The 27,403-nt window shown below is 40.0% G+C and overlaps 1 protein-coding gene across 2 annotated transcripts in view; it reads right to left on the reverse strand.

The window, feature by feature from the left end:
- CNTN5 (contactin 5) overlaps window positions 1–27,403 on the reverse strand; it is a gene marked incomplete at both ends in the record, with an annotated part of 391,394 nt that overhangs the window by 237,681 nt on the left and 126,310 nt on the right. For both annotated transcript variants that reach the window (XM_082483144.1, XM_082483143.1), the window contains 2 exons: window positions 10,105–10,280; window positions 15,531–15,654. In XM_082483144.1, the coding sequence (XP_082339270.1) occupies window positions 10,105–10,280; window positions 15,531–15,654 (300 nt within the window). The remainder of the gene's footprint in view (window positions 1–10,104; window positions 10,281–15,530; window positions 15,655–27,403) is intronic.

Consider the following 27,403-nt stretch of genomic DNA (forward strand, 5'->3'; position numbering starts at 1 on the left):
GTCTAGGGGGTCTAATGTAAAAAAAAAAGTCATTGTGTGACAAATCTATGTTGTAGGACTCTTGCATGCAAGGCAAAATTCAGATTGCATAGACAACGATACATCCCTCATCATATAGCTTAGATGTTTGACCTTGCAACTCTAATAAAATTCAGTGTAATATTTAATGTGTAGTTAGACACACAGTATATAACACAGTATAAGTTTCTGACAATGCATTGTCTTTTAATTATTGTGGTATATGGAGTGGGTAGGTGGGTGGGTTCAGGATTTACATAGTTATAGAATCCTGAGGACATTTTTACATAATTCCATGCTTGATGAGATATAGGGCTGAAACCTAATTAAAGAGTTTGGGAGTTGTTTTTTTTATTATTATTATTATTAGTAGTAGTATTTAGCTGAGTGTGTGTGTGTGTTTGTATATGGAGACAGGTTACAACATGTTTTATAGAGAGGATCTGCTCCTTTTTAGATACATACCATGTTCTATGAAACCAGCTTCTGATATCTGACTTTTAAAATGAATACAGAAGAAATTATGAACTTCTGGGTCCTGGTGTGCAGATGTAACACATCTACCCAACCCCACTGAATTTAAGACTATCACATTTGGAAACTTGACATTATCAACACATGGTGGTCATCAGAGGATGCTTTTGATGTTGTCATTGTCACTGGTGAGAAATTTTTCTTGGAGCTTGTTTTGATTTTATCCTCAAAATAGCTACACAAAGTGCTATGCAAAATGACAGTGATATTACCATGTTCATTACTTTGAATGCAAAACTTTACAAATAAAATGTATAATTATTACAGTTGGGAATACAAATTTGGTGTTGACAATACTTTCCATCATTGTAGCATTAGATAATTTAATTAATTTTATCATTGTGTTCTGAACACTAGTGAAAATATCAAGAAGAACAGAGGACAAACTGGCCCTAGAACTACACACTGTTCTGAAGTTCTACTACCATTCTGTCTTATCCCATCCCCAAACTGAATGCTTATCTTTCTATTTCTGGTATCTCATGCTTCATATGGAATCAGCTGTATAAGATATACTGTCCCTATGGAAAACCAAAGAAAGGCAACCATTGAATTTGGGGTCATATGTAGACTAAATTTAATTCATCATCTTTTCCTATTAATTTTTATTAAGCTAGCTGAAAAGCTTATCTGTATTTCTTTTAATTTCCTTTGTCAGTCTAACTCAGCTTGACTTCTGCTAGTTCTCACTTTATCCGTGTGTTTCACAACCTTCCAGATGTTGTTTTCTTTTATGATCAATATCCTTCATTCATTGTAAGCTCCTCTTAAACTTAATACCTCCTCTACAGCATTATTAACTCGGCTAGAACTCAACTCTTTCCTGGAAGTTTTCCCCTGAATTCCAAAAGTATTCTCAAAACTGACACCACTGGTTTTATTATAAATAAATAACAGTGCTGTTCCTGAGTAGGTCAGCTTAAATGCCCTATCCACCTCTCTCTTCTTCCCTCCCAGGCTTGTGCTGCTCTCTCCCTTGTGCTATCACAGGTACCTGTGCCCCTGTGTTTATGAACGGTAGAATGACCTGTCAGACAACTTTATTTCTCAACCAGATCAGGAGCGTGATCTGGTTCTCAGGAAAAGCCACAATACGGCTGTGTCGGGATAATGGAAGGAGCACAGTAAGGGCAGGAATGCCATGGTAGGACTACAAATACCATGCAAGAAATTTCAAGTAAAACTACAGCTTTAATTTGAAAGAAGGTAGAGTACTGCTCACTACAATCTGCAACACCTGGAAGGCTGTAAGTAGAGAGATGGCATGATAATTGCCAACAGTCAATCTGAGTTAGAACTTGTAAAGGAAATTTAGAAAGTATTGTCCGATCTTGGCACAGAATTCTCCATCAGCCTTTTAAAATTTCTCCTAATTAGTAATGCTACTCTTAATTATTGTCATTTATATTTAAATGCCAAGACTAATGGTTCATTAGCATGATAGATTAAATTGTGAAAGATAGGTAAGTAGGTTATAGGCAGGTTAAACACCAGCCTTCCAGTCCTGCAGAGAGATGCACAATGCTAAAATGAGAAGTCAGTAGATGTACTATGCATCTTTAAATGACTGCTGTAATTACATTTCAGACTGTGTCTCCCTACATGACTGATTTCTATTAATGCTTCCACAGAACACAAAATACAAAATATATTTTAAAGAACATTTTCAGTGTTAAAGCCTGAGCAGAACTTAAACCTCAGAATACTTTTTTGGCATCCAAACTTATGTAGCAATAAATGAACTTGACAAGATTAATAAATCTCATTTACATTTGAATACTTTGAAATAATCATAACTTTTTTGGTGTTTGATGGATATGAGGATCAATGAGGTTGAAGTTATGCCTATGTGCAATTCAAATGGAATGAGATAATAAATGTTGCTCAATGGAGTACATCCAGAATTTATACCCTTTTCTGAAGCTAGTAACTTATTATAATGGGAATCAAATTTTCACTGTATTGATGTATAATCCCCTAATTAGGGATCTGACCTCAACTTTCCAAGCTGTCTTCATTCTAATACTACCATGCAAAAGAAGAAATGCTTCTGGGTTGCTGGTTTAGAGCTTTCCAAGTTTTGGCTCTCAGCTTTGTCAAAATACCCGTCTCAGGCTGAGGAATGTGTGATTTTACCACACAAAAGTCAAACGAATGAAGTGAAGGAATGAGTCTGTTGTTTTTAAGGACACACATAGAGTAACCAGCTTCTTTCAGGAGAACAATGAAAGTCTAATATTTTTCCCTTACAGAATATCTCTGGAATACAGTGCTGGTTAGTATGGTCTTCTCATGTGTCACCCTACAGAAAGACTTCATGTGTAGTTGGGGTTCTTCAGACTTAATCTCCTATCTTAAGATGTCTCTCCCAAGTATTTTGTAACTGAAACTTCAAGATGCAGACTGAGAATTAAGGAAGAATGGACACAGACGACCAAAATTTGAGTAGCTTTGTTTAGTGCTTTTTAGCATTAATTGCCCTCGCAGTTTTACGTGACCTCTCAAGTGCTGATTTTATTTCTTTCTCTAGACTTGGATGGATGATTCACTGAGGTACAGCAAGGTAAAAGGCAGGTTTTCATCAAAGATTCACCATAGCCACAATGGTGAATCCAGATCTATCTTTTCCAACAGGAAAGCTTCTTTGAGAACTGCTGGATAAAAGGAGTTGTAATGAGTTTTGCTATTTTTAAGACATGAAGTTTATTATTCTAAGCTATTTATTCACTTTAAAAAAGAAAGGATCAAGAAATGAATGGCAGAAGGCTTAATTAAACCTATTATGTGTCTGTCATGATGACACTATGGTAACAAATCCATACAGACTGTTTCAACTCTTGCATTAGAAATTGTCATGTTTAACAACAAAAAAGAATTTAAGCATGTGCTTAATTTTAAGCATATACATCATCCCATCAACTTCAAAAAGATTATCCAAATATTTTAAGATTAAATACTTTTTGAGACTAGGGCCAAAGTTCTTTGCATCTTGCACCATTGAACTTATTTGTAGAAGCAGAATGTTTCTATGAACAACAAAGTACACTACAGCTAAAATTCAGATAATTTGCTCTTCCAAAGTTGGAACTAAACAAAAAGTTTTAATTTGACTCAAAGATTCATTTTTTACCATTTTTATATGAAAACATACATGTCTTTCAGTTTTTTTTGTTTGGTTGTTATTTTTTTTGTTGTTGTTGTTTGTTTGTTTGTTTTTCTGATTCTCTTAACAAAAGAAAGGGCTAAATTTGCAGAATTGTAAAGTAGATACGTGCAAATGGTTTGAGCATTTATGTGGGAAACTGTGGCTGGGGCAGTTGGTCTGAGTCCTAGAGTCACTGAAGACCTTAGCCTTGAAATCTTATTTTGTAAGAAAGATCTCACAATATTTCCTTTTGAAATTGTCCCACCTTGCACAAATAAATAACAGAAGAAGGTCTTCACATCTGAACTAGAAGTCAAATCCCTTCCTTCAGTATGCTAACACAATTTTGTCAGTCTTCATTTAGCTGAAACTCTTTATGGAGTGTGGCACAAACTCATTGATCTCAGGTTCACTGAATTATATTCTTCAATTAATAAACTAATTATGAATAAAATGCAATTGGTCCTATATACCATTAACTTTTTCTGTCATGTACACCTGGTTTGCAGGTATATCTTAAGCATGTGTTTCTTAAACACAGCCACTTGAAATTATGCAGAAAATAATCCAAAAGTTGTATAACGCAAATCACTATTGTAGCTCTAGCTATTCTTAACCAACATAATAACATTCTTCACATTGCTGTGATGGTTTCAGAGCAAAGCAATGCCCAACTTAGGTTGTATTGGTGGATGATCAGGGACATTTTTACAAATGAAAGCATGACTGATTATTCTGATTTCTTTTCCCACTTCAGGTTGTTCTCATCTTTTTTTTAATAATATTTAATACAGTTTAGCTTTGTATGTTTTAGAAGAAAATGTTGACATTGTAATGTGATAAAACATTTTGTTCTGTTGCATATTCTGGAATTAACATGAGAAATCAAGGTTTTTCTCACGTCTAGAGGGCTGTAATTAAATTATCTCTTTACCAATTAGTATTAGGAAACTATGGCATAGACTGAACAAGATGTCCAGGAAGCATGATGTCAATAAAGAAAACATGGATATTTAAGCTCATTTCTTAGGAGGTGAATTTGCTGTTAGGGCTGTCAGAAGTGTGCTGTGATGGAATGGGCATTGCACAGGCTGTCTCCCCAGAAAACTATTGATTTATATGTCTGCGTCATGGCTGACTTCTTATTCTGTACATCGCTGGACAGTCATGGTAGCTCATCAATTGGAAAATGACATTTAAATTTTATCTGATCAATAGCCTTCTCTGTAGATTAAATGAGAAAATAGATTTAATTAAAAAAAAAAAAAGGGAAAACGACACAAAGAAGCCAGTGACAATCAGATTAATAAAATTGCAGTGAGAAGTTCCGTAAATGACAAGTGAGAAATTATTTCCCCCTACCCATTCTCTATTTTTTTTTAGTCTAGGCTGTAAATATGGAGATGGTAGGCTTGTGAAAGGTTGAATAATCCACAGATAGAGAAAAGCAATTTTGTATTGTGACCTAATGGAATACAGAGATTGTACATGTGGCAAAGGTAAGCACAAAATACATCCACTGTTGTAGCCAAGGTTGTAGTGTGCTGTTCCAAAGAGAGGCAGTGGTACCCAACACAAAAATATGCAGCTGTTTTGCAGTAAGGCAGGTAGATTTAGTTAATTTGGAATCTGTATTTTTTTTTCAATTTCCCATCAGGTTCAAGTCACTTATTCTTTTTCAGCTCATGTACAGATACCGAAAGTAGCCAGCATTGAGAAACTAATATTAAAATTTAATTTTAAAATGTTCCCTTTAGGTTACACAAATTTCTAACAACAGAAATGAGTGAATATAAGAGACCAAACTAAAACCATCTAACAGCGTATTTGTGCTTAGTGAGTAAAATACTACATAAAACTTTTACACTTTGTTATTAAGTTTCATATCCTCAAAACACTTTTGATGTTATGCACTTCTTTAAAATTACTAGGTGTTCAACAAAGTTGGGTTTCTGCTTGCAGCAATTATAAGTTTGCTATAGCTGCTTTATTTGGGTGATGCTCTTGCCTTCCTACATACACATTTTTTCTTAATGCAGGAAAAACTTAAGCTAGAATAACTATCTTTCCCTTTTCTATTTCCAATGACTGCAGAATCTTTAAAGATGTGTTTCGGATTTGAATGACTCTTCCATAGAGTTAGCCACACCCAGAAGTACAAAATTCATTAACGTTAAGATGGGCTAAAGGAATTCAGTAATTATTACTCTAGTGGTCTTATATTTTAGTGATCTGATTAGAATCTTGTTAAGAAAACAATATACTTTGTATATGAACTATTTCTTGTGATTGTGAAGTATAAATGACATTTGAAGCTGTAGCAAACCGATAGCTCTTTATCTTTTAAACAACCTGCTATGAGCAAACTTCTAAAATGTGACTTTAAACATATGATTTTTGTGATCAAGAATTCTGATTCGCTTGACATTTTGTCAGTGCTATCTTTGAGCTTCCCCACAAATTTTTCTGCATAAAATTCTATTGAAGACAAAAGAAATTCCTGGTTAATATTTTTTTCCTTAGTTTCTGTTACAGCATGCATTTCCTCTTTTTTTTTTTTTTTCTTAGTTTCTTAAATTAGCATAAACGTGTATGACCTTGGGCATGAGAAATCATAGGAAATGCAAAGAAGAGAAAAAAAAAAGGAAATTTTTTTCTGTGTTTTAATGTTCATAAATATTTGCTATGATAGTTTGAAATTTGGAGCAGACCTTTAAGTGCATATAATTGGCTTTCCATTTTGCTCCATAAAAATAACCAGTGATACAGGAGGCTATTCCAAATGTTATCTCTCTAAACATATATAAAATAATGTTAATTTTATATCTCTTTCTCTTTCAAATCCAAAGACATCGTGCAAGTATTTCAAAGTCCTATTTTAATTATGCAAACATATGCAAATGATATAGAACATAAACATTTATATTTGCAATGCATGACCAGTGCTAAACTACATGATAATAACCATAGCAACTGGGCTTTTGGCCATGCAATTGTGAGAAAACTAAGAGCGAATGCAATAAGCATGCTCTCCTTTTTCAAATTTTGTGACATTTTTGCATAGGCATATTACAGCACGTTTTTTTTTTCCTGTAAGGCAGTGTCAAAGGCCTTATTTAATGGTCCCTATTGTTTCCTTTTGAGCTGCATGCCATTTCTCTTTTTAATTAGAGGAAAACTTTTCAAGCTGCAAGGATGTAACTCTTTTTCACAGCAGTACAAACCGTGCACTCAAGCAAGTCCATGAACTTAATTTTTAAAATTTTTTCGGGAAATTGGTAAGTTGCTAAGCTTCTGGAATCCATGGCTTTCAGTGAAAAAAGGGAAACAATGCTACTATGTGTAGCTCTGTATCTCATAACCAGAAATGCTTTGGTTTATCCTTGGGATTATAAATTACCTTTCAAGACATTAAAGCCCAGTAAAATAGCAGGGCACCAATTACTTTAATTACTTTAAGGTTAAGACCTTTCCTTACAAAAGTCTTTTTCAATGCTTTACTTTCTGTCTTGCTGAAAATAACTGGAGACGTGCAAGCCTGCTGTTTACAAGCAACACTATAAAATGTCCTACTTCAGGTATACTGAAATTTTACCTTACAGTTTTTCACCACAAACATGACATATTTAAAATTCTTACATTTATTTCAGGGTAATGTAAGGTAATCTTTGTTCAATCCATCTCTACCTATCTATATAATGCTTTAGAGCTCAATGCTAATTACTGAATGAACATAGTCTAATCCAAAGACCATTTAATTGTATACTACATCACCCCAGGTTATTTTCAGGTAATTTATGAATTTAAATGCAAGAAAAAGAGTTATTAATAAATGAGATGTTATATATTACTTGGTCAAAATATCTCAATATGGAAAATTTCCTAATTTATTTCAGAAAGATTGTGATTACACTACAGAAGTTTTTCTAGATAGGAAGTCAGAGGTCTCCAAAAGATTCATGTTCTGAATAACAAAACCATGCTGCAAAGTATAGATATTCACTTTAAGCAGCTGAAAAGCACATTCCAGTTTCCTAAAGGAAATAGAGTACAACCACTTTGGGAACCAGTGTAAACTTTACATCACCCAAGGTATTAGAATGAAAGTATTCCATTCTTTGCTTTAAGAAAATTTATCTGAACTTTCTGGTCAAATTCAAGACAGTGCCTTAGATATTTTAAACCTTAAATGCAATGACAATCTTTATTTTATATTTACTTTGGATCTGACTTACTAAAACATTCCTGTGTTATAAGCTTCTGATAGGTTGCTATGAGTTCACAGTACGGTGACACCAATTTATACTGTGAGTAGTATTGTTTCAACAGGAACATATCAGCTGTTTAAGACCAGGGATTTGAAGAAGCATTAAACCAAGAACATAAGAGAGAGTGTCATGCTACAAAGAAGTTGAACTACAAATACACATTGAACTTGAAATTGCTCTTGTGAAGGGGTTGCTCACGAAACTCTAAAAGAACTTTAACCATTTATGACTCTCTATCTAAAGATTTCTATGTGTTCATAACAGCCTCTTCTCTCTCGCAAGTTCCACAGCATTGTTTGCTACACCTCAGCTCTTCCAGCTAGCATTCCTACATTAACCTTGCTGGAGAAACTTTCAGTACAATTCCTTAGTAAATACTTTAGTGAACAGAAATCACGTTCAAGCCATTGTAGTAAAGCAGGTGTGCAAGCTAATAATAATAAAAAATCCAATAAAAATAAACTCACCAAACCCAACCTTTTTTTTCTTATTCTTTTTTTTTTTTAACAACCTTATCTAAATTTTGTTTATTTGAGGAGATAATATTATGACTAGAAATACATGGGGTCCTGAATGAACTGTGGATATAGTTACTGAAACCCATAGGCCTTCTTTTGTTTGAGCTCCAGCTCTCACTTTCTCTGTATTTTTTTTCAGCTGGAGGTCAAATGGCCGCCTGTTAGTCATGCTGCAGAAATGGGAACAGAAATCTGAGGTTAAGAGCCCCGGGACTATCTATTTTTACCAGTTGTCTGGTTCTCTAACCAAGTGATTTGCTTTATGATTTTTTTTTTTGTCTAAAAGAGAAAAGGTAGCAGAATTTTCTCAGAGCCACATTTAAGACTGAGGTCCAGTAATATGGTGATAAGATCACTGTTGCAATGTTCAGAGTTTTAACCACACTGCCCTGAGATAAGGAAACTTTGACAAATGTCAGCTTTGCTCCCAGCTCAGCAGTAGATGGATAGTGCCATGATTTTGCTAACAAATACCCTGACAGGATCTCCAGCAGATAAGACTAAAGCTATAGATTTGAGCCGTCTGGCTTTACCCGGGAGGGGTGGAGTAAGGGAGGGTCTCAGACCCCCCACTATCTCTGCTGAGCTCTCCCTGTCACCCTGTGTTAGCAGACAGGCAGGTAGGCAACTTGTCCTTAACCCCACTGTTTACCAGTTGTGGCTGTATGAAGATGGGCCTCATATTTCACAGTAATGCCCTATTTTCAGCAGAATGTGAGAAATTAGCATGGAGTTCTTTTTTCAACACTGCCTCTTAAAAACCCCTCATGGTAGGATTTACCTAGATAAAGCACTTAAAATGGTGTTGGTTGCCTTCCTGTAAGGTGCTGAAGGGAAGTCAGGGTTAAAGGTAGAATATCTGAAATTCTGGACCTGTTTTCCTGTACTATGTTTGAAAACCAGCATGCTATAGATAGACCATAACATTTACTTGGGATAGTGAATTGTTGATAGCTTCTGAAAAGTATATTGTAGTGAATTATTTCAAAAGCTATGACATTTTTGGTTTCCATTAACAACTACAAAAAAATAATAATCTCAGTCTCATAATGTATGAATGTAGGCATGATATATATGTATAAACATAGACATAAACCATATATATTTATATACATATAAATACACATACACATATACATATACATATACATATACGTATACGTATACGTATACGTATACATATACATATACATATACAAAGCTATGCTCACTTATGGATTTACAGGTGCAGACTATCTTGCAGATATATAGGTAGTTTATCCAACTCCATTTCTAAGTTTACAGTTCTTTCTCTTGTGCTTGGATAGTGTGCCAAAATAATATATGTTTCAGAAAACAAGCCATGAGCGAAATGTATTGTTGCGGAGTATTCAAGTATGTCATTAAAGTATTGCATTTGGGATCATGTACAAGAGTTATTTTCCCTCATAGTTGAGTCTATTTTAACTGTAAAAATTCCACAGAAAACCACTCCTTCCCACTGTCTTGGTTTGAGCGTCTTATTTCTCAACAAAGTCAGTAGACAGTGTAACTTTTGTGCAATGCATACAAATTACAATTTAGAGCCTTATCAAGCAATGTAATGATCTCATTTATCCGTGTTAAAAGAATTGTTACTCACATGCAAACTGAAGCACAGCCTCTCTGCTTAATATACTGCCAAACATGTTGGTGGTTAAACACTGATACTGTCCAGAATCCTTCATTTCACTGGGGTTGTTGATGATCAGACTTCCTTCTATTAAGCTGAAGCGATAATCGCTTTCAATGTCGATTTCAGTTCCATTTCGAAGCCACCTTAGGAAAATAGAAAGAAACCACATGAGCCTTTTATGGCCAAAGGAAGGCATAGTATACAGAACGTGGTAGCCCCAGCTGTTATAAGGATGACAGCTACTCAAAGATAGCCTGTGCAGTAGTAACCCGTTATTTTGACAAAGCTTTGGATGGAGCCATTCTACAATGTGTGCCGGACAAAAGCTAAGTTTTTCTAAAAAAAAAACACAAGGTAAAAACAGACCTTCAACCTCTGAAGAAAAAGCATATTCTTGGTTTTGCCTATGCTGAATCAAATTAGTAACCTATTTTTTTTTTTTCACCAAAAAACTATCATCCAAAAAGGCTTCCATCTTTGATGTCAACAATATAACTTTTATCATGCTTATGATAATCAAAGTTTCCATTCATGTTCTATCATTAAAGCCCAGACGAGCTTAGACAGTCGGTAGAGCTAAGTCTGCACTGCATGAGGGTAAGGAACCTTTATTTTCCTTTCTTTCAGTATTTGCTTTTCTGGGCCCAAGAAATAGAGAAAACTGATTTAAACACAGAAAGCAGAAGAGTAAGACCTGTGAAGAGCAGGGAGGCAGAATTATGTATGTAGGCTGTTGTGAAACAAAGGATGTTGGCAATAGACAAAGGCAAAATAATATCAGTAGGACCAGGATAGAAGAAATTCAAAGACTAGGACAGGAGAGACTGGAATTAGCTGGCAACTGATCAAGGGTAATGTCTGGCAGCTACCATGAAACTAAGATCAAATGAGGAGTCGGCAGAGGGAATGCTAAGTTTGGAAGGTGTTTGGGAGTGAAATGAGTAGCCTGAACAGTAAAGACAGGGATGGGAGTGAAGATACAGTGGAAAAAGCCAGGAAACATTAGAAAGCACCACACCTGAGCATGAATAATTCCCGAAAAAAAACATCTTTTTCTGAGGTTTCAGAAGTAACCTAACAGTTTCATATTTTTCTGCTGTGTGAGTGGGTTTGGAGGATGTGGTGTTTTTTTTCTTTTCTTCCCATGGATATTCTCTGCCAAAAAACCTCACCCCTCTTATTCATCTCCAAAGACTGAAACAACAAGCCCTGCAATAGTCCACCAGCTGCAAGAGAAAAGATTGTCTGTGGTAGATTAATAGACTCCAGCTCTCTGGAATAACCTCTGGGGGAGGGTGAAATATCTTAATTAAATAATAATAATCCACATAAGAAGACTGTTTAGATTTGCTTTTGTGTTAAACTGTATAGAACATGAAACTGTTAAAAGAATGCTTCTGATATTGCAAAGAAGAGATAAGCAGTGTAAACAGGTATGGCGCAGCTATTATGACACACAGATATTAACTTCATTCTGCTAGTTCACAGTCATGCTGCAGTTTCAAAGTTGCCTCAGGAAACTGCCAAGCACTTCCAAACTTTGCCAGATTTCAGAAAAGACTGGAAGAACTTGGCAACATCATGACTCCAGAGGCAATTTTAATAGAGGAAAATGATCATCAGTGCACCCTGTCTTGTTAACATTCATGGTGAATGAGGTACAGACAGAAGAATTCAGCTGAAGTAGCTTTGAGTTTTTCTTAATCCAAAGGTCAGAATTGCCACAATTAAGGATGAAATGCGAAACTATTATTTGCGCCTTTTTTTTTTTTTTTTTGTGACAGGACTTTTGGTTGCAGAGGACCCTGGCTTAATTTAATGTAAGAAAAGAAACACCATTGTCAAAATCTTTATACTGCAAAGGATATTAGGGAAATATCTGTAAGATTCACTACATTTTTAAAGAGATTCATATGTAGCAGACCTAAAAAAGGAGGAACTTTTCATCTTGAACAATTTATTACTGAATATAAGATTTGAATTAAATCATAATGAACATTAACTTTTACATGTATATATTCATATATTTATATGAAATAAAAATGTAAAACTAATTGATGCACAAATGATGAGAGATTTAGTAAGGAAAAAGTCAAAATTACATTTCCAAATGGGAACTGACTCAAAATTCAGTTTGCTTTAATTAGCTTTCTTCACTTATTTTCACTTTCAGTTAAATTGAATGAAAAAAATATATTTTTGTAATGCTACCCCAAAACTTTGGACCTCGATGGCTGGCTGCCTATATATCTTGGAGTCCACCATGAATGATCGCATTCCCCTCATATAATCTAAGCACATTAGAGGAAAAGCAACACTGAATTGTGTGACATGTTTTCTTCTAGGTACCCTGACTGATCTGGGAGGACAGAAACCCAAATATAATACTTGAAAGGTAACGAGCTGACAGGGAATATCAGCTACATTTTTTCTTGAAGACAAATAACAGATAACATTTAAAAATAGTCTAATTTGGCTCAAGCAGACAGAAAGTAATTTTTTTTTTTTTTTTTTGTCAACTGCCATTTCTATCAGAAAATGATGCTGACAAAAAAAAAATCTACCCCATTTATATGTGTCCTAAGTAAAATAGAAAATGTGGTGTTTCACAAGCAGTGAAAGCAGTGTAGTGAAGCAGCATCTCAGGGAATTCTGCACCTGCTTTTAACTCAGCAACATTGATGACCTGTGAGATCCCATGGGAAGCTTGTGAATGTCTGTATTCCTCATCGAAGTTGTCTCAGTTATGTTCTTCTTTGTACAGGTCCTGACTTGTGATACTAAAGTATGATTGCAGAAATGCTGAGCAAATGGAATCAGTTGATCTCAGGGAGTTATTCCCTAAATCAATGCATCTAGATACCTTAATGACTGGAGCTCAAGAAATTAAAAATTATTTCAGCATAAAGCTTAAGCAAGGGGGAAAAAAGCTCTTTGCAAGGAAGAAGAAAACCTAAAATGATGTGAGCATTTTCCATTCTGTTTAAAATGAAGTAATGTCCTAGCAAAAAAAATAATTTGTAAACAGGTTATGAACATTGTGTCATAAGTTATACAGACTAAGGAAATGAATTATACTGGCAGAGACAACCTAATTTTGGAATTTTTGAATTCTTTAAATGTTCTTTTAATGTAGCTTTAAGAAAAAAAAAATTTGTACTGTGTTTTGGTTTTGGCTGAAAATAATTTTTAGCAGCACGGGCCTCACAGCCATGTAAATAAAGATGTCTCTTGTCCAGTGCTTGTAGATAATAGGACGTTGTCTTCGGTGATATGGAAATATCACTTCTTTTCACTATTTCATATGCCAAAGGTTGGGCAGTGAAACAGAACAAAACTTTGCCTATCTATAGCCTTTTTTGAGGCTAAATTCCCTCTGCACCTGCCCTGGAGAAGAGTATACCCCTCAAAAAAGTAATTTATATCTCTTTTCCCTTCCCCTGAATAGCAGTGTGTATTGCATATGCTGTATAGACAAGTGGCAGCAACGGAAGAAGTTAAAGTGTGCTGTTAGAATTAGGCCATTTGGGTGAAAGCTTTCCTTGCATGAACAGCGTTAGGAAAGTGTGTTTATGAGGCTGCTGACACTAATTAATATCTTGAGAGCTGAAGAAATGGCTATAACAAAATCATAAAACAGCCCAGGTTGGAAGGGACCTCAAAAGATCACATGGTCCAACCTTTCATGGGAAAGCAAGCCTAGCACCTTGTTCAATTGCACCTTGAAAACCTCCAGCGATGGGGACTCTGTCATGTCCCTGAAGAGCTTGTTCCACTGAATGATTGTTCTCCCAGTAAAAAAGTTCTTTCTGATATTGAGATGAAACCTCTCCTGTATGAAACTTCTCTTGTATCTATTGCCCCTTGCCTTCTCCATGTGGCTCCTTGTGAAGAGAAGACCTCTGTCCTCTTCCTAGCCGCCCTTTAAGATATGCTGAAAGACTGTATTTGTTGATTGCATTCCACTGGGAAAATGTAAAAAATGGTTGGACGAAGAAAGAAAGGAGATGACATAGGTTCTCCAAAGTGAAGATCTCGACCAGAATAATGAGGTTGTCTGGGAGGGCTGAACATTCCCTTTTTTTTGTGGGAATTGGTGACTTTTCCAAAGGGTCACATACTATGTTTAACGGACTGAAAGCACTTTAACAGTGTGTGGAACTAATGTACACTTTTTTTTATCAAGAAAGCAACAAATATGTAATAGAAATTACACAAGGAATGTCAATAAGGAAGAATGTAATGTAGCTTTCATCCCAGGTGGTGAGGATTTCATGCAATTCCAGTTTGAAGAATTTCTGGCCACTCATTTCTAACCCCATGTTACAGGTTTTAGTGCTGCTTGAGGAGGTTGTGCCACACATCAGATCCATTTAATGACTCACATCTGTTGCAAAGAGGCAGATTCAGTGCAGTTGTGATGGGGATAGCTAAAGATGGTACTACCTCTGAATTTATTCCAGACATAGAAGTTTTGTGATTCAAATGCATCTAAGGAAAATTTATTCAGAATGCTAAAGAATCCACAAGTGAAATGAGTGTAATAGGTAAAAAGTGAAATGCAGAACTGATGATTGTCACCTATGACAAAACAATGATAAGTGTCCTTATGTTCCCTTTTTAAGTGAAAAATGACTCTATGAGAAAAGATAAAGGGTGTATGGAAAAAATAATCAACCATATGTTCCCTCAGCCCTCCTATATCACTCGTAATTTATACAAAATATGAGCAGAGTCAAATATAGCAAATGGATAAGGTGACTGCAACATACTGTTCCCACCTGTAAGTGGACACCATTAATAAACTGAACTCTCAGACTCACAGGTGTGTCATAGTAGATCTGAACAGTAGAAAACTGTAGCATAATAGCCTGTATGGGAAAACAGGCAACAGACAATGGTTGCAAAGGAATAAAATGGTGGACTCGTGAGTGAAAAGACACCAGATTTGGGTCAGTCACGGTATCCTGTATTGCATAGTCAAGTCATTCAATGTACCTGTTCTTTACTGTTTCCCTATAAAACGGGATAGCATCTCATAGCTTTACAGATGTTCAGAAAAAAAAAAAAAAATAAAGTTTTTGATACTCTCAGCTGTCACAGACACAAGTCAAAAACCTGGACAAAAGGAGTCCCTCCACATGGATAGATATGATGCACAGAGAACATAATTTGAAATTTCACGTATTGGTTTGCCTTATGTGAAGTGTAGTGTATCACTATCCATTATCTTTTTTGCTTATTCAGAATCAGAAAAAGCATTCAGTCAGGAAAGCCACTTGTGTCACGGAGCTGTTTCTGTTATGTTGTTCTTCAAAGCATACTGACTCTCAGAGTGGAATTATAGTGGCAAATGTTCTGAAAATTTAAAAAAATAATTCTGAAACATGTACCTGTACGTGGGAGTAGGATTTCCACGAGCTTGACAATTCAGAGATACTTTCTTCTCCTCAGAATCAGTTGGAAAAATCACATCATCTGGCTCTTGCACAAACACCGGCCCATAATCAACACTTTCTGTGGAAACAAAAGTGATATAGTTTAGGAAATCTGAATAAAAGTAAGTATATGATAGCTTTTATAAAGTGAGATTAAAGTATGCAAAATTATGTTTGTTTTTTGTTCATATCTCATTACTTCAGATGTTATATTAAGAAGAAATAGTTAAAAGAAAAAAAAAGGTAAAGAAGAAATATTACTAAGTTAACAATAAAATATATAGCACTATTTAAGTGTTCTTCATGTCTTAAAACGGCTTTCTCATCAGAAATATTTTGACCTGCAGTATAATGAGCAGCTCAAGAGAACTAAGCCAGCAAGAGGAGTTCACTCTGCTTGTAGAGAGCAAGGTAAATAAAAATTTTCCTGCTGCTTGCAGCAGCTTATCTCACAAAAAACTAAGACACAGTTTTCCCCTTTATGTCAAGGAGTTGCTAAGTAAAATCACTGGTGGCAGCAACTGGTGGCTATTAAATAATATATAGCGAAAACTGACATTTCATTTTCCTCCACTATCTTCTCTAATTCTGGCATGTATCTCTATATCTGTGTCTGGATTTACATTTCTGAACAAAAAAAGCTGGATAGACACAGAGAATACATCTATGACTCCAATTCATTCATATTGTCAAGAGGGAAGTGTAACTTTCAGAAAAGTAAAAGGTTCCTAATCATGTAGGGCTGAATAACTAAAATGCTCACTGTGCACTAGAAAACTGTGGAATTTTAATCAACTTAGACTTGTTCCAAACTCATGAATGATTTAGTCCTATAATGCTCTTCAAATTTAGAGCACTAGCCTAATGATTTGGGTGAGGGGAGATAGTTACATTGTCCTACTACTTGCAATGAAACATGTGGGAGCAAGGCTTTTGCTGTCAGTTTTATGGTTTCATACGTTCACGTCATAGAAGTCCTCTAACTGGTACTGAGGACAGTATGATACCTTAAGCAGTTTATAACTTCCTGATAAATTTGTCCTATCAATACCAGCTTGAAGTAAGAAAGGTGCACCTGAAGACTTTGGGTTTTGGTTATTGACTTATAAAAATGATTTACTGCATTGTTCTACCAAGTCCACACAACTTCACCCACGTTATTGTTTCACAGTTTAGGGAACTGTCACCTTTTTCATACTGGTAATAGTTTCAGAAGGTTTTAGGGGACAGGAAAAGGTGCATGGCCCTATAGGTCTTGGTACAGAGAAGAAAGTCTTGGAGTCTGAAAAAGGACGACAAAAATGGGAGACGTGGGTCATAAAATGCTAGTTTTGAGATGCAAATTTCCATGTCCTTAAATTCTGTGACATTCTGGGTTTCTCAATTCTATTATTATAATACGTTGAAAAGACCACATGAAAACCTGTTATGTTATTCAACCTTCCTTTTCAGTGACTGTACACATATTACACACGTAATTTTTTGTCTTTTCACACTGCTATTCAAATGCAGATTTTGAAAATACGTTTATTTTCAGGTATGTATGCTTCTACTGAAACAGATTCAAATCATTATCCTGTCAGTTTGTAAAGACAAGAAATAAGAGCAGGAGCAGTTCATAGTTTCTGTTTTGCATCATTTTCAAGTTTATTAGCCCTTTTTGTAGGACTGTGTAAAGGTGTGTGGATTGCTGTTCTGCATATTTACATTACTTCTGTGTTTAGGTACATTGCTTCAGTTGAATGTATTGGCAGAAATATATTTTTTGGGACAAATAGCTACCTTATTAAAAAAAAAAAACAAACAACCACAATAAGTGATTTCTGGTATGTGATTATATTATTGAAGTTAAAATAACTCCAGTACAAAGTTTCAAGCACTACAGCTGAGGTTCCCAAAGGGGCAATGGAATCAGCTGGCAAAACCTATTTTAAGAAAGGAAAATGAGGGTCCAAAAACATTATATGGATTTATTCTTATAATTTGGTTACCTGTTTCTTACATTGCACAAGAGAAAATACTAATGAATGTGGGTGTAAATAATCAGTGCTCTCATCAGGCTGGAGTCCAGCAAAACCAAGAATTAATTAATGAAAAAACTAAATCATGGGGAATCTAGGAAAGTGCTGGTGTCGCTAGCAGTACAGGTGTTCTTTCTACTTGTACTGTTTGCAACACTAATATTGAAACACTGTGTTGCACTGCCCTTTTGGAAAAATAACCTCAACTCTTTAGGTGGAAGCTGGTGTGCTTTGCAGTGGAAAGTGTCCCTCACCATGGCAGAGGGGGTGGAACAAGATGACCTTTAAAGTCCTTTTCAACCTAAGCCATTCTATGATTCTATGATTCTTAATGGTAGAGGCCAAATGGATACTTGTACTATGTAGAATGAGAAGAACAGGTTTTACTTCAGCTTGCAGTGAAGACAAAGGTAAAAGTTCAATGCACACAAGTCATGTTCTAAAAAATGAAAAGATGTAGTTTACTGCTTATCTGCATTTCAGATGGAGTGTGAAGTACAGGCAGAGGTTATCTGGAGATTCAGAAGCAACATAATAACGAATGAGAATGTTCATCAGTTTGTCGCTAAAGTGACTAAATGAATTCTTAGTTAGATCATCTGGACTGTAACAGAATAGTTGAAGAAAAAGGTCTATTCTGAAGGGATCAAAGCACTTGCTGAAAAGACAAGACTATATGTTTATAAATTATTAGGCTTAATAAGGGGGTGATTAAATAAAACGCAATGGGGTGTGATATGTGATATGAAAGAAATCCTAACAGACCCCCTAATGATACTATCTTCATTTAAACTCCCGTGACAGACTTGATAATGAAAATTTTAAGTGTTCTATGCCTTCCCTCTATTTCAAAATCAATGAAGGAAACACACTGCAGATACAAATATTAGATTCAAATATTTTTAAAAATATTTTTAAAGTTTGTTTTTTTTTTTTTTTTCAAATTAAACCACAGGCTGTCTTATAATTTGTCCTGGTTTGAGGAGAGGAAACTTTTAATTTTCTTATACATAATATTAATAAAAGTTCAAAATAAATGAAGCCTTGTGAAGGCTTCGGTAGTAGCATCAATGATGGGTGCATAGTTTAGCTAGCACTTAACATCCCATTAGACATAATGGAAAGTCCATGACTCTTCCAAAATTGACCTGGGACACCACTGGAGGCTTACTGTATTCTCTTTTCTATGTAGAGAGTTTAAAGCTACATTGAAACTACGGGACTTGAGCACATTTCCCAGAAGCCAGCACACACTCTGATAATGTTGCTGTTTCATGTGGAGTGAGTGCAGACCTCATTTCCCTTCCCCTAATATAGATAGCGGAGGTAAAGCCAGGTTACGAGGCATGCAGAGAGTCACAGTGTGAGGCTGCAGATCTGCAAGACTAGTCAGTCATGGAGCCAAGACTGAGGAGTGAATGTATCGAATGGTGACTCCACAGCCTGAAATCTTGGAAACTGAGCAATATGAATACTCACACTAAATTTACATAATTAATCAATCTTCCTAGAATAAATTTAAAAAAAAAAAAAAAGTATATGTGCATGGCACTCATAATACAGAGATTTCTAACATTGCGGGATAAAAGTCTACACTTTCAGGAAAATGTTTAATAGCATTCTGGCTGTCTTTTACCATCTTACAAACTTATCAGCTGTTATTTTATGTAACAACTACTTATTAGCAGTTCTCAACATTTTCATATCAAAAGAGACACTTAAGGAACATAATCTTAATTTATAATTTAAAACATTCTGTTCCATGGTAAATGAATTGTTGATATTCAGCACTCAGATAAATGGCTTCAAATTTCTCCTGGAAATTCTGTAATCACTATACCACTTCAAAATTTTCAGTTTGTCAAAACTGTTTAATTTTGATTCTTGAATAACACCATGTCTTCTTCACCCTTTATACTGCCTGTATTGTTTCTGAGGCAGACATGCCCCCTGAAAGAATAATGTGCAGACTGAAATCTGAAGTGCTTGGAGAAAACATGTATCTAACAATCAGTATGGCATTTAATCATCCTTCTCAAGAACAGAGTTGCAATGAAGTTCAACAGTTGAAAAGTAGATATGGGTTAAGAGTTCACTTTTTAATAAATTTGGTATCGTTGCCAGTCTTGGTGCATTACTTGACTCGGGAATTCCAAGCTGTATCTACATTAATAACAGCAGCAAATGCTTAGGAGAACTTGACATCATTCTGCTTGAGGATTTTCAACCTGAAGTGATTTCACCTGATTCCAACTGGGAATTTGTTAATTTCTCTTTTAAGAGTATTGCATCACTTATTAAACACGTATTTAGTCATCGTAAAACCTATACACAATTTCTTCAGTGTCAGCCTAACTGCACATTGGTTATTATTTACAGAGATTTTTCACGTGTCCTTTCACAAACTAGACTGGAGGACTGTTCAGTTATGCTCAAGAAAGCCAACATCACAATTAATAAACTCTGGGGTTTAGTCCCACATCTAATCAACCGCATCAGTCTTCTCTTTCTGATGAGAGTCTTCCTTGAAAAATTAATCTCTGGGTCTTACCACAGTTTGATCATGAAACCGTTGTAGCAGTATGTTCTTTGATCCCTTATGCTAGTCTCACAGGTAACCAAGGTGAGCATTAGATTTTTAGATGGCAGTAGACATGGATGATTGCCAAGGAAAAAGAGAAAAAAAGGCCCTGATTATAAAATCCAACTGAGCAGCTTTACACACATGAACCAGTCTATGTAAGCGAACAGGCTTATATATGTGTTCAAATTTTTACAGGATTAGAAACACTAACCATTTGAGAACCGTAGAGCAGAAGAGTTCATAAGCTAAAATGAACCACCAGCCATTCACTCACTGCCCCAGGGGAGAAAATAGCGTGAAAGATAAAGGCAGGGAGGTCGTTTATGAGCTACTGTCATGGGCAAAAGAGATTCAACTTGGGAAAACTTATTTCCAGATAAAATGGACTTGGGTAGAGAGAAACAAAGGCAGAAATTAAAGCAATGCCTTCACCGCCTTTTTCCAAGCTCAACTTCTATCCTTCACCCCCAGCTCCTCCTGGCCACAGAGCTGCTGTGTATGAGACGGGATGTATGGGACATCTCTGAAGTGGCCTCTTAGGATCAGGCCAGACACCCCAGCGTGTCTGAAGTGCCCCGGAGACCTATCTTCAAGGACATGAGTTAATCTGCACAGGGTGTTCAGTTCCTAACCGATAACTGCCCAGTGCCACTAGGGAGGTGGTGGGGTATCTGAGATCCCCAGGCAGAGCAGACCAGCACGGTGCCACGCTCACACCAGCCCTGCCCTGTCCTGGTGCAGTGCTACAGGCCAGGTGAGGCTCCTCACAGCACCTGAAGTGACACTGTGGAGCCTGTTTCCAGACAGCCGGACCCTGCTCTGTGCAGCCGGGTGTGACGATGCAGTGAGCACACGCCAGTTTCATGTCTGTCCATGGGACATTAGGCTGTAAGACAGCCCATGGGACACTGCATCAGTGTGTTCAACACCTGAATTGCTCCCCAGTGTTTATACACCAACTTTATTTGTCTGCACCTTCATGCTGAGCTCCACCTCACTCTGCCCCAGCCCTGACAGCAAGAAGGAGGTGAAGGGGAGGTGGGGTGGGACAGGACGGTGAGGGGCCAGTGAGGTGACCACAGCCATGGGTGAGAGGCTGTCCCCTCACAGACAGGAGTGACAGTGACTCTCCATGGTGGCTGTTTTCTCCACGGGCCTGAGCTATGGGGTTTGTCCATCCCACTGTATTTGAATAAGGATGAAGAGCGACGGCGTTCTTCCCTGGGAAGCCAAGAGCTCAGCCTTCCATCAGCTCTGGAACACCCAGTGATATGGTAGCCATGTCAGAATGGGCAGAACGCTGGTGGTGGCCATGTCACAGAGGGTTGGTGAAAGGGCCGCCCAGGACGGGTACAGAAAGGGCTGCGTGATGAGCCAGGCTAGACTGGGGGCGAGCAGGAGGGTGAGCAAGGACTGAGGCAGAGGGAGGAAAAGGGCAGGGAGGGGAGGGCAGGGCTGCTGGGCCCAGGCAGGGCAGCAGGGGCTACCCATGGCGCCACAGATGGCGGCTGCTCCTACTTCGTCTGCCAGAGCCGAAGGCTCACACGTGGATAGAACAAGAACATGGTGCCCTCCAGTCCTCAGCCACACCACCAGGTATTTGCTACCTTCTACAAGGACACTGATTCAAAGTTAAGTAATCCAAAATGACAGCAGTTCTTGGCACCAGCCTAGTGAGGCAGTGGCACTGCCAGAGCGGGCAGTTGGCTGGTGGTGGCCCATGCCACAATGGGATGGGTGTCTCCTGGCTGCCAGGGAGATGTGGGACTTGAAAGCCTTGGCCTGAGGCAGGCAGAGCCCTGGGCAGGGGTTGCCCATAGTGAGCCAGGGTGGTTGCTGCTTTGTTTGTTGATATTAGCCTGCCTTTGCAGCTGCGGGCCCAGACAGGAACAGGACCAGATCATGGCACACACCTGTCCTCAGCCAGACCACCAGACATTTACTACCTTCTACAAGGACGCTGATACAAAGATAAGTAGTCCAAAATGACAGCAGCTCTTGGTACCACCATAGTGAGGCAGTGGCATTGCCAGAGTGCGCGTTTGCCTGGTGGTGGCCCATGCCACCATGGGACAGATGTCTCCTGGCTGCCAGGGAGATGTGGGACTGAGAGCCTTGGCATTAGGCTGGCAGAGCCATGGGCAGGGGTTGCCCATGGTGACCAGTTTGTTTGCCCCTTTGTTTGTTGATATTAGCCCGCCTTTTGCAGCCATGGACCCAGACAGGGAGAGGACCAGACCATGGCGCACTCCCATCCTCAGCCACGCAGCCAGACATTTGCTACCTTCTACAAGGACACTGACACAAAGTTAAGTAATCAAAAATGACAGCAGCTCTTGGCAACAACCTAGTGAGGCAGAGGTACTGCCAAGGTGGGCGGTTGACTGGTTTTGGCCAATGCCACCATGGCATGGGTGTCTCCTGGCTGCCAGGGAGGTGTGGGACTGAAAGCCTTGGCGTGAGGCTGGCAGATCCCTGGGCAGGGCTTGCCCCTGTTGAGCCAGGGTGGTTGCCCCTTTGTTTGTTGATATTAGTTTGCTTTTTGCATCCATGGGCCCAGACAGGTACAGGTCTAGACCATGGTGACCTCCTGTCCTCAGCCATACAGCCAGAAATTTGCTACCTTCTACAAAGACACTGATGCAAAGTTAAGTAGTCCAAAATGACAGCAGCTCTTGATACCAACGTAGTGAGGCAGTGGCACTGCCAGAGTGGGCGGTTGGCTGGTGATCACCCATGCCGCCATGGGACAGATGTCTCCTGCCTACTAGGGAGATGTGGGACTGAAAGCCTTGGCGTTAGGTTGGCAGAGCCCTGGGTAGGGGTTGCCCATGGAGACCAGTGTGTTTGCCCCTTTGTTTGTTGATATTAGCCTGCCTTTTGCAGCCATGGACCCAGACAGGGAGAGGACCAGACCATGGTGCGCTCCCATCCTCAGCCACGCAGCCAGACATTTGCTACCTTCTACAAGGACACTGATGCAAAGTTAAGTAACCCAAAATGACAGCAATTCTTGGCACCAGCCTAGTGAGGCAGTGGCACTGCCAGAGCGGGCAGTTGGCTGGTTTTGGCCCATGCCACCATGGCATGGGTGTCTCATGGCTGCCAGGGAGATGTGGGACTGAAAGCCTTGGCGTGAGGCTAGCAGAGCCATGGGCAGGTGTTGCCCGTGTTGAGCCAGGGTGGTTGCCCCTTTGTTGATAGAATAGTAAAATCATAGAAGCATTGTATGGTTTAGTTTGGAAAGGACCTTGAAGATGATTGAGTTCCAACCCCCCTGCCAAAGGAAGGGAAACCTTCCACTTGACCAAGTTACCGAAGGCCACATCCAGCCTGGCTTTAAGCACCTCTCATGATTGGGCCTCAGCAACCTCTCTGGGAAACCTATGCCACTGCCTTACCACCCACAATCTGAACAATTTATTCCTAATGTTTCATCTCAACTTGCCCTCTTCCAGTTTAAAGCCATTCCCCCTCGTCCTATCGCTACACGCCTGAGTAAAAAGTCCTTCCCCAGACCTCCTGTAGGCCCCCTTTAGGTACTGGAAGGTCGCAATAAGATCTCCCCGGAGCCTTCTCTTCTCCGGGCTGAACATCCCCAACTCGCTCAGCCTCTCCTCACAGGGAGGTGCTCAAGCCCTTGGATCATCCTCATGGCTCTCCTCTGGACATGCTCCAGCAGGTCCATGTCCTTCTTATGTTGGGGACTCCAGAGCTGGATGCAGTACTCCAGGTGGGGTCTCACGAGAGTGGAGTAGAGGGGCAGAATCACTTCCTTTGACCTGCTGGCCACACTTCCGGTACAGCCCAGGATATGGTTGGACTTCTGGGCTGCAATTGCACATTGCTGACTCATGTTGAGCTTCTCATCAACCAGCACACCCAGGTCCTTCTCCTCAGGGCTGCTCTTCAGCCATGCCCCGCCGAGCCTGTATTTGTGCTTGGGATTGCCCCGACCCAGATGTAGGACCTTGCACTTGGCCTTGTTGAACTGCATGAGGTTGCCTTGGGCTCACCTTTCCAGCCTGTCCAGGTCCCTCTGGATGGCATCCCTCCCCTCCAGCATGTCTACCTTGCCAAAGAGCTTGGTATCATCAGCAAACTTGCTGAGGGTGCACTTGACTCCACTGTCCATGTTGCCAACAAAGACGTTGAACAGTACAGGTCCCAGTACCGACCCCTGAGGAACGCCACTCATCACTGCTCCCCACTTGGACAACGAGCCGTTGACTGCAACTCTTTGAGTGCGACCGTCCAGCCAGTTCTTTATCCATCAAGTGGTCCATTTGTCAAATCCATGTCTCTTCAATTTAGAGACCAGGATGTCGTGTGGGACAGTGTCAAACGCTTTGCACATGTCCAGGTAGGTGACATCAGTTGATCTTCCCTTATCTACTGCCACTGTAACCCCTTTGTAGAAGGCCACCAAATTTTTTCAGGCATGACTTGCCCTTGGTGAAGCCATGCTGGCTGTCACCAATCGCCTCCTTGTTTTCTACGTGTCTCGGGAAGAGTTTCCAGGAGGATCTGCTCCATGATCTTGCCAGGCACAGAGGTGAGACTGACTGGCTTCTAGTTCCCTGGGCCTTCCTTGTTTCCCTTTTGCAAAATAGGGGTTATGTTTCCCCTTTTCCATTCGGCAGGAACCTCGCCAGACCGCCACGACTTCTCAAAGATGATGGCTAGTGGCTTAGTGACTTCATCTGCCAGTTCTCTCAGGACCTGCAGATGTATCTCATCAGGTCCCATGGACTTGTGCACCTTCAGGTTCCTCAGGTGGTCTCACACTTGATCTTCACCTACAGGGGGCGGTTCTCCATTTTCCCAATCCTCATCTTTGTATTCTGCGTCATGGGCAGTGCGGCTGCAGTCCTTGCCAGTGAAGACAGAGGCAAAAAATTCACTGAGTACCTCAGCTCTGTCTCTGTCCCAGGTAACCAGTTCTTGCGTTTCCTTACGGAGAGGGCCCGCAGTTTCCCTAGTTTTCCTTTTCTCGCTGACATACTTAAAGAAGGAATTTTTGTTTGTCTTGATGTCCCTGGCCAGATATAGTTCTATCTGGGCTTTAGCTTGTCTAACCTGATCCCTGGCTGCTCGAACCATTCCTCTGTATTCCTCCCAGGCTATCTGCCCCTGTTTCCACTCCCTATAGGCCTCCTTTTTCATTTTGGTCATGTCCAGGAGCTCCTTGTTCATCCATGCAGGCCTCCTGGATTTTCTGCCTGCCTTCCTCTTTGTAGAGATGCATTGCTCCTGAGCTTCGAGGAGGTGGTCCTTGAATATTAACCAACTTTCTTGGGCCCCTCTTCCCTCCAGCGCTTCATCCCATGGCACCATACTAAGCAGATTCTTCAAGAGGCCAAAGTCAGCTCTCCCAAAGTCCAGGGTGGTCAGACTGCTGCACACCTTCCTCGCTGCTTCGAGTATCTTGAACTCAATCATTTCATGGTCACTACAGCCCAGGCTACCCTTGAATTTGACACTGTCTACCAGGCCCTCCTTGTTGGTAAGAACAAGGTCCAGCATAGCTCCTCTCTTCGTTGACTCCTCAACCACTTGGAGAAGGAAGTTGTCTTCAATGCAATCCAAGAATCTCCTGGATTGCCTATGCCTGGCTGTGTTACCCTTCCAACAGGTGTCGGGGTGGTTGAAGTCACCTATGAGAACCAGGGTCTGTTAACATGATGCTGCCCCTATCTGTCTATAGAGGGTTTCATCCACTCGGTCTTCTTGGTCGGGTGGCCTGTAGCAGACCCCCACTGTAATGTCTGATGCTCCCCTTTTCTCTTTAGACCCGACCCATAGGCTCTCAGTTGGCTCTTTATCCATCCCTAGGCTGAGCTCCATGCATTCCAGCTGCTCGTTAACATATAAGGCAACACTGCCTCCTCGTTTCCCTTGCTTGTCTCTCCTGAAGAGCCTGTAACCTTCCATGTCAACACTCCATTCGTAGGAGTGAATCCACCGAGTTTCTATGATGCCAATGAGATCGTAGCCTTGGAGGCATGAACACATCTCTAGCTCCTTCTGTTTGTTGCCCACGCTACGTGAGTTTGCATAGAGGCACTTCAGCCGTGTCTTCGTTGAGGCTGACTTCGCTGGAACAGCTGTAATTACATTGTGCTGCTCTCCAGGCAGCATTCCTTTGCTGTGTATTAATGGTGCCTCCCCATTGGCTCCTGTTGGTCCAGGAGCTCCTGGCTCGTCTGTGTAAGACTTTGAGCATGCTGCAGTGTAGCCAGCACATTTCAGAGCGAATGACTGCAGGCCATCACCAACACCCCCTTCCTCTTTCCTTGGTACAACATCCTTGGCTGGTCACAGGCAAACCCGATAATTCTCCCTTCCCCCATTGAATGTAGTTTAAAGCCCCGTTAACGAGCCCTGCTAATTTTGGGGCAAAAACCCTTCTTCCCCTTAGAGTGAGCAAACCCCTGCCTGCTGCCAGCAGGCCTGGTGCCGCATAGGCCATTCCGTTGTTAAAAAAAAACAAAATTGTGGTGTTGACATCAGCCATGGTGTTACGTATTAACCAGCTGAGGTCATCTGTTCCTTTCAATGTCATTGCCTGCAACAGGAAGTAGGGACGAAAAAATGACCTGTGCTCCAGATCCCCTTAGCGACTGTCCCAAGGCCCTGATATCTCTCTTAAACATCCTCGCACACTGATCTGCACATTTGTCGCCCCCCACATGGAACAGGAGCAGTGAATAGTAGTCCGAGGGCTGCACCAGGCTGGGGAGTCTCTTTGTTATGTCTGTGCCCCGTGCCCCAGGGAGGCAGCAGACTTCCATAAGAATGGGGTCTGCCCTACATATCGGGCCCTCTGTCCCCCTCAGGGCTGAGTCGCCCACAACTATAGTCCTCCTTTTCTTCCTTGTAGAGGTGGTCTTAATGTGGTGAGTAGGCCTTTCCGGTCCTGGCAGCTCCTGTGACGTATTAGGACCATCAGCCTCATTGTCCTTAGGCTGTTCTACCACACCCAGGGCCTCATACCTGTTGTACAGTGGTACAAGGGGAGGGGAGGCAGGCAAGGAGGGGGCTCGCTTTCTGCCCCTACCACAGACTTGCCTCCATTCACCATTTTCTGGCAGGCCACTGCCTTCCGTCCCTTCAGCCCTACAAGGCAAGGACAGGATATCCCTGTGGCCTTTTTGTATTTCTGGTGTCTGGCCTGGTCTTTCTTTCAAGGAGCTCAAGGCCTGGGTCCACCAGTCTATTTC

This window comes from Vanellus vanellus, assembly GCF_965231255.1.
Source record: "Vanellus vanellus genome assembly, chromosome: 1".
Lineage (NCBI taxonomy): Eukaryota > Metazoa > Chordata > Aves > Charadriiformes > Charadriidae > Vanellus > Vanellus vanellus.